Raw genomic sequence first — 8,272 nt, 5'->3', positions numbered from 1 at the left:
CCCCGGGAGCGGCGGGGCTGGAGGAGGCGGAGCCCAGCCTGGTAAGATGGCGCCGTCCGCCTTGTTGCGCTCTTTCTCCAAGCTGCTGGCCCCGGCCAGGCTCCCGAGCGGCTGTAAGTGTCCCTCCTCGAGCAGGCCACCCCGACCTTCCAGCCTGCGGCTCCCAGGGAGAACCCAGCCCCGCGGGGGCAGGAGGCGGCTGCGCCCCGGGCTTTTCCCGCAGTGACCTTCGCCGGCCCGCCTCCCGGAGCCCACGCCTGCCTCCTCCCGCGACTCTCGGCTCTCCGTCAGCCGCCGCCCACCCTCCTCTCCCAGTGCCATCCGACCCCTCGGGGTCTCGGCGAATGGACTTTGAGTCCCTCCTCCTGCAGACGCGGGAGAGGGAGACCCTCCCGGGGGCGCTTCTATCCGCCCACCCCCGACACTTCGGAGGGGCCGCCAAAGCCCGTGTACGAGGCTTTGAAGGCGCCACCGGTCTGGCCCTGCTGGTGGCCCAGGGCGAGTTACTAGGCCTCTCTGAACCTTTCTGTGGCTGTTTAAATGAGGAAGTAGAAGGGGGAACTAAAAGCGACAATACGCATGTAAATGTCAGGTTTATTCCTACAGGGGGGTGAGTTATAGATTTAGAGACCCTTTCTGTCCCCTTTCAGCTTCAGCGCGGTCAAAGTTCTACATTCGGGAACCGCCACATGGCAGACCTGACTGGCTGAAGGTTGGACTGACCTTGGGCACCTCCGTTTTCTTGTGGATGTGTGTAAGTATATACTCCCTTAAATCGTGCTACTCCAGCACGCTGGAGAGGACAAGTATCGGTGTGAGGTTGAATGTTGCGCAGCAAATCTCCCGTACCATAGGTTATTTATGTAACTGCTAATAATCTATTTCTCCAGGAGGGAAATCCCAAGGACTGAAAAATATTAAGGTTTCAGAGGCATCGAGAAAGTATATAATGAGGCTGAAATTTCTGTCATTGTTCCTTCGCCTGGTTTTGTCGTGAAATGGCAGTTTTACTGCATATTAATTATCCTTTAGTTGATTTCTTAATGAAGATGGAGGCACGTTGGGGTTTTATGAAGGCACTTTTTTCAGATGCCATAGGGAGAGATCGTAAGTGAACAAGCTATACAAATTAAATCCCATTGGACTTACAAGATATAAGATTTTAACAATGTTTGTGTAAATACATTGTTGGAAATTGTACCTATGTGTAGCAGCCTTTTTCTTTCTTTCTTTTTTTTTTTGTCTTTGTTTACAGTATGCCAAATGCTTTACCTGTAAAAACTTGTTTAATTTTTTCAACAACACTATGTGGTAGTACTATTATTGTTGACCTTTTACTGGAGAAATTAATTTGCCAAAGCCAGTTCTCCCTGACTTAAGAGCTACACTGTAGACCACTGTGAAATACTGCCTCTCCATAGATAAATTTTTTTAAAGTATCTGTGCTACATTAGTATTTAAATTTTTTGTTTTGGAATTTCCTCCACTGCCGCCCACCTCCAACTCTCAGATCTCTTATTTGAGATTTTTTTCATTAAAGTGGTTCAGCTCTTTGACATGGAAAGGAGGAAGAGATGTTGAAAGTTACTTACAACTTAGTAACTAATCCTTTCAAAATAACGTTTGTTATAATGTAACTTTATACATTCTTAAAGTTTTCCTAAAAAGAAACTTGTTGCTGAGAGCTCTGATTGTTACTGGATCTTTGCAACACATGTCACCCTATATCAGCCATTGTTCTAGTTGCATATTCTGTCAGACAGTGGTTCTGAGAAAGTGGCTGTCCTCCATGACATCTAATTAATACATATATAGTTGGGGGATGTGGGTTGGTCATTCGCTCACAGTACCATACTTCTGAGGTTAGAAGTATAGTACACATCCACCAACCCCATCTAATAACCAGGTTCTGCTCTGTCCTGTTGCTTTAGCCCCTCTGTGGTAAGGCTCTCCATTCCATTAATTACCCACTGAGTGAAGTAATTTATTTGCAGAAGTTGGATTTAAACTTTTAAGGGTTGCCTTCTCAAATTTAGTCTGTCAGATTGTGGTGAACAAGTACATATCATTCATAGCTTTTGGACTTTTGTATCCCTTAGCCTTTTATTTCTAACTAGAATAGTTGTAATTCTTTTAATCTATCCTTATTTCTCTTGCAAAATATAAATATCATTACTTGATCTCCTCCTTCTCCTCTTTAAGTTGCCAGGAAGATTACATTTCTCATTTTAACTGTTATCTACTTCTAGCTCATCAAACAACATAATGAAGATGTTTTAGAGTATAAAAGAAGAAATCGGTTGGAATAAACTTTTGAAATACCGATACAGTAAGTATGTGATTTTCTACGATTGAATAGACTATGCAAGTTAATTTGACCTCTTTTTAAATAATGTGTTTTGACTTTTTTCATTAGGTTTATACTTTTTAGCACCTATATTCCTGTCTGTGACAAATTTATGAATTTTTAATATCTTGGCTCAAGGATCTCTTAGCATAATCATTTTTAATCATTACACTTTGTGTTCAAAGGAAGTTGTGCTTAAGAATGAAACCAAAATCATATTTTCTTAAATCTAATAGTGCTGTACACAGTGCCTTCATAGCACTTAGAACAAGTTATCGTTGTTTGTGTATGTATTTCTTAATACCTGTTTGTCATATACCACACTTGAGTGTAAAATTCCATGAGAACAGGGCATTCAATTGTTAAATTTTTTACTGCATGACGATTTTATTATGATTGTCATTACAACTAACACCCAGTTGGACAATTCCTGATAAAACCTAGCTGTGAATAAGATAGAATACACTGCACGGTCTGTGATTTAAAAGAGAGTGAGTTTATTTTATATGTATATTTGTGCCATATTTCTGAAAATCTTTTTAAAGAAATCCTATATTAATCCTTTTGTAAAATGAGAAATCATCCTTATAAATCTCAGCTTTCTTGGATTAGGTTGATTAAAGTAGATAACTTATATGTGCTGGAGAATAAAATAGTAATCACAAATGTACATTTTGTTCTCTTATTATCACCTTGCCCATTTCACTACTTCAGTCAATCAAGAGATTAAAATGAAATAGGTTTTTAAATCAAAACCAGATGCTTTTGCTACTCCTGTAGTTCAGAATTTAAAAAAAATTTTTTTTTGCTAAAACTTAGATAAAATGAGGAGTTGATATTCTTTGTGGATTTGTTTTTTTAGACTTCCCCTGGTGCTCTAAGGTGCATTGTTCAGAATGGTCTAATTTTTTTATTACTTCTGCTTGTTAATGCTACAGTTTTCTTTTTTTTCCATTATAGGTATATAGTGTTTATAGCAGTTCCTCTGGATTCACCAATCTGTTGAGCTGTAAATGTGAAAGAGTTACATGTGAACGTCAAGTCAGCATTTGTGTTTCACATAATTAAATTTAAAAATACTTCTGTATTCTTCAGATTATGTACATTGTGACAATGTATAAAATGTCAATTCTAACAAAAATTACTAGAAGTATTTTAATGTGGAAAGTACCATCTGATAATAGGGTCAGTGGTAATTAAGGACACATTGGTAAGAAAACTTTTTACGGATATAGATTTTTAAAAAAATCACTGCTGAGGATTTACTCCTTCTGTCAACTTCTAATTTCTAATGAGAGCACTTATTTAGTGATCAGGTTGATAGAACTACTCCTAGTCTATTACTTAAAATACAAAAGAACCCAAATACTATTTTCTTCTTACCAGAGTTTCTTCTTACCAGAGTTTCTTCTGACTCCATTTCCTTGAGTTTGAATGATTTTCATTTGGGTGACTGTTTTTACACCGGTATGGCAACAGTTGGCTCTTTTTGCTAATATGACTTTCATCCAATGAATAACAAACTATTCAAAAAAAGGAGTTGGTGAGAGCTAATAGAGACAAATGAAAAAACACTTCACTTATCCCTCATCAAAACCCTTTCTTGTGAATCAGTTAACACCTATTTATATGCCACTTCATTAACATGTAATTTAAACACTTAATGTATTAATACTATACATTTAAAAGTGTATTATTTGTATCTGCATTCTGATGTTAAATAGAAAGTTTCATTGCCTTATAAATGGCTTTGTGTTTTGGGCTCTGGCCAACACTTACTCTGGGAGATTCATGGCCCAATACCTTTGGAAGTCACTTCTGAACATAAATTCAGAGTTACATTATCTCAGAATAAGTATTTAATCCAAATTCAGTGAAAGACCAGATAAAACAGTAACTATTAACTTTTGTCAATTTGGAGTCCTAGCTAGTAGAACTGGAAAGGACCTTAGGGGGTCATATAGACCAATTCCATAATTTTACAAATGCAAAAACCAGAGGTAAAGAGTCATTTGCCCAATATCACTGGAAAGTAGAATGATGGACTCTTAAAGATGACCATGTCCTATTCCCCAGAATTTGTATATATGTTAGGTTAGGTTAGGCAAAGGGGAATTAAGGTTGCAGATGGAATTAAATTTGCTAATCAACTGACATTGAGATGGAGAGATTATCCTGGATTATCTGGTTGGGCCTGATGTAATCACAAGGGTCCTTAGAAGTGGAAGAGGGAGGCACCAGTGTGTGTCAGAGTGGTGTGATATGAGAAAGATTCAGCCGGCCGTTGCTAGCTTTGAAGATGAAAGAGGGCCAAGAGCCAAGGGACGGAGAAGTCAAAGAAATTCTACCCTGGAGCCTCCAGAAAGGAACACAGCCTTGCTGACACCTTAACTTTAGCCCAGTGAGACCCATGTTGGATTTCTCACCTACAAAAATGTAAGATAATAAATTTGTGTTGTTTTAAACCACTAAGTTTGTTATAGCAGCAGTAGGAAACCAATACTGTCACATGGTAATGGACCAAGAAGTCAGGTATCAACTCCCAATTCAAGGAACTTTACCCTAAAAGAGACACTTAAAATTCACATCCCTAAAGGGAACAGAAAACTCTAAGACACTTGAAATTCTGGAAACTGATAACCTTAGCTGGAAATAAAATACAGCTTTAACAAGCAAGATTTACTGTATGTCAGGCCTTGAAAATAAAGCTGCCCTGTGTGGACTTTCATCTTGATCGTGCCTCTGTAACTCCAGGGGGAGACATTCATGAAGACTAGGGCTGTCCAAAAGAACTTTCTGCAATGATGGAAATGTTCTGCCTGTGCCAGCCAACGTAGTAGCCACTACTCCCATGTGGCTCTTGAGCATTTGGAATGTGATTAACGTGACTGCATTTTTTTTAGTTTTATTTCCTTTTCGTTAAATAGCCACATGGGGCTGGTGGCTGCCGTATTGGACAGTACAGATGCAGATTACTCTGAGTGACACCTCCTGGAGTTGTGCCACGTAGGGGCACTGGTGAAAGGTGCTTTCTAAACTAAGTATTGAAACCTAACTCAAATTATATTAAACTAAGAAAAGGTTATCAGCATACAGAGTGATTCACAGACTGCCATAACAGGCATGCACCTGAGCCCAGGAATAATTGGGGCCTGGAATTCAAATGTTATCCAGACTTTTGCTCTTGGCTCTGCTTTCTGTGTATGTGCTTTACTTCCTTTGCACACAGACCGTCTCTTCCCCAGCCCACATTGTAAAGAGAAGGCTGCAGTCAGTAGTCTCTTAAACTGAGATGTTTTAGCTGGACTGAACAAGAATCGTTCTGATACACAGTTCCTGTGAGGAACTTGGTCAAATGATGGTTCCTTTAGCAATAATGTAAAAGAATTCCCATAAAAAAGAAGATACAGACAAAATCATATGTCCAATGCTGTCAAGTTTTTTATTAGATCAAAATCAGACCTTTTTTTTCAGATTTAGTATCGGAGATAATCATTAAATTATTTTCTTAAGTTGCCATAGGAAAAAAAAAAACAAGCTCTAGGAGCTCAGTTTTAAGTATAAGAAGTTGTTATGGGTTAAATTTTGGTCCCCAAAAAGATATGTTGAAGTCCCAGCCCCCATTATCTCAGAATGTAACCTTATTTGGAAATAGGGTATTTGCAGATATAATTAGTTAAAATGAGTATACTGGAGTAGAGTGGGCCCTTAGCCCAATGTGAATGGTATGTTTCTAAGGAGAAAAGACACAGACACACAGGGAGAAGACAGGAATGATGGAGGCAAGGACTGGAGTGATCCATGTGGAAAGCAAGGATTACCAGTAAACATCAGAAGCTGGAAGGGTTCTCGCCTACATGTTTCCCACCTTGACTTCAGACTTCTAACCTCCAGAACTGTGAGAGAATAAAGTTTGTTGTTTTAAGCCATCCAAGTCTGTAGTAATTTGTTACGGTAGCCTTAGGAAAATAATATGGAAGGGGTAGGGAATGTCATGTTTATTTTACTACAGAAGAGAAAGTGAATAGATGGGAAGAGTACCGAGGAACCTCCAAGAATAGTTTAAGAATTTACCATATTGATTACCCTTTCTCCTTCATTTTATCGAAATATTTTAGGCCATCAAAAGCGTGCTTACCAAATGTAAAAGAGCTAGCTAGTGGGAAGCAGCCACATAGCACAGGGAGATCAGCTCAGTGCTTTGTGACCACCTAGAGGGGTGGGATAGGGAGGGTGGGAGGGAGATGCAAGAGGGAGGAGATATGGGGATATATGTATACATATAGCTGATTCACTTTGTTATACAGCAGAAACTAACACACCATTGTAAAGCAATTATACTCCAATAAAGAAGTTAAAAAAAAAAAAAGCGTGCTTATCAGGACTTTCTCAAATAGCTTTCCAATTTGTCTTCCTAGATACTCTTCTAAATTGTTTCACTTTATATCTGCATTGATCTGTTGAAAGTACAGGTTATAGCTTAGGGATTTAGTATTAAAAAAAACAAAGCTGTTTCTAGCTTTCTGTGGAGCCTAGGAAATCACTCAGTCTTTGAAAATTGTCTTTAATTATATGGAACTTAAGCCTTGAGTAAGTATGATTAATATTGCCAGTGGTTAGGAAGCTTCGTGAGCTCCCTCTCTTACAATATGTTTTCAAAACTAATATTGTCTTTGTCAACAATCACAATTAGGTGGAGATCATCTTAGATAAACCAAGTTAACTCTAACCCTAAGTTCTTGTTTTCCCAACAAGACCAAGAAAAATGTCAAGGATGTGCTCAAGGGCAGCATTATAAACAATGTGACTAACAGCTGGGAAACTACTGTGTCAGCCTTACAGAGTCTTGTATAGCGAAGACCTACTGTTAAAATTCTCTCAGGGTTCTGGAGAAACAGCTTGCTACAGAGTGAATTTGACACCCCACAGGCATGTCCTTTCTTGGGATGTGTTTCATCAAAATGTGGGAAGAGTCTGACATCAAAGTGTAAAGCCACATATCCTACAGGAGCCGTAGAGTAGGTTGCAAATTCCCTTTGATCCAAGAGGCACGAGCTTTTAGCTAAGATGAAAAGGGATCTGGAGAAGTGGCACTATTTATCTCACAGTTCTTGCCTCTCCCAGCTGGGATGGCCACATCCAACCTAGAGGACATGATAAGCTCCCCGCTGGACCTTGCCATGTGATGAGATGGTGGACTATAATGGATCCTGTCATGTGCGCACTGAGAGGCATCAGAACGTTGTAAGGGAGCCGGGAGCTTCGGCTTAGGCTGGAAGTCAGAGTCTAGCACTGCCTTCTCCAACCAGCTGAGCATGTTTTATACCTAACGTGCTTTACAGCTGACAACAACCCAATGAATAAAGGAGTTATCCACATTTTACTCAGACCAGTAAATCTGAACAGGTTTCTGATTCCCCAGCTCAGGCTCTTAACCACAGTGTTAGAGGATGAAGTAGAAAGACAGATGTGACAACACTTTGGGAAGAGTTTTTGAAGCCCTATACGCATGTGTGTTATTTTTGCATTGTTTAAATTAGGCGGTTTGCGTTTAAACCAGTTTGGCTTTAACCGCAGCCCTTAGATTACATTTATTAGTGATATCTGGTCAGAGATTTCTTTGTGATCACTGACCCCATTGATGGTAGGCTTGGCAGCCACTCCTGAGAAAAGATGTTGGTTCCATGTCTGTTTAACCTGAAACTATAACCTCTGTGAGTGGTAGCAGGAATCATAACTTGTTATTGAAGAATGCCCTGGAACACTAATAAGATAGTTGGTAAATATCTGTGAAATAAATTATAACCAATCTTCAGCATCTAGCACAATCCCTAGGCATTTTGACAGATACTTACAGACAGTTTGACTGAGAGTAGGTGGCTGCTATGGAACCTGGGAATGATCCAGAAGAGCTCAGACTATATC

General features: G+C 39.5%; 1 protein-coding gene across 1 annotated transcript; it reads left to right on the top strand.

The window, feature by feature from the left end:
- On the top strand, positions 1 to 6,276 carry NDUFC1 (NADH:ubiquinone oxidoreductase subunit C1). Its single transcript, XM_007172337.2, has 4 exons — positions 1 to 113; positions 651 to 754; positions 2,250 to 2,329; positions 3,308 to 6,276. The coding sequence occupies exons 1-3, from the start codon at positions 47 to 49 to the stop codon at positions 2,307 to 2,309; spliced, it is 231 nt and encodes a 76-aa protein (XP_007172399.2). The 5' UTR covers positions 1 to 46; the 3' UTR covers positions 2,310 to 2,329; positions 3,308 to 6,276.
- Positions 6,277 to 8,272: the final 1,996 nt, after the last annotated feature.

Source organism: Balaenoptera acutorostrata, chromosome 5, assembly GCF_949987535.1.
Source record: "Balaenoptera acutorostrata chromosome 5, mBalAcu1.1, whole genome shotgun sequence".
NCBI classification, from domain to species: domain Eukaryota; kingdom Metazoa; phylum Chordata; class Mammalia; order Artiodactyla; family Balaenopteridae; genus Balaenoptera; species Balaenoptera acutorostrata.
The sequence above is the reverse complement of the archived record's forward strand: the minus strand, read 5'-3'. Positions and strand labels throughout refer to the sequence as shown.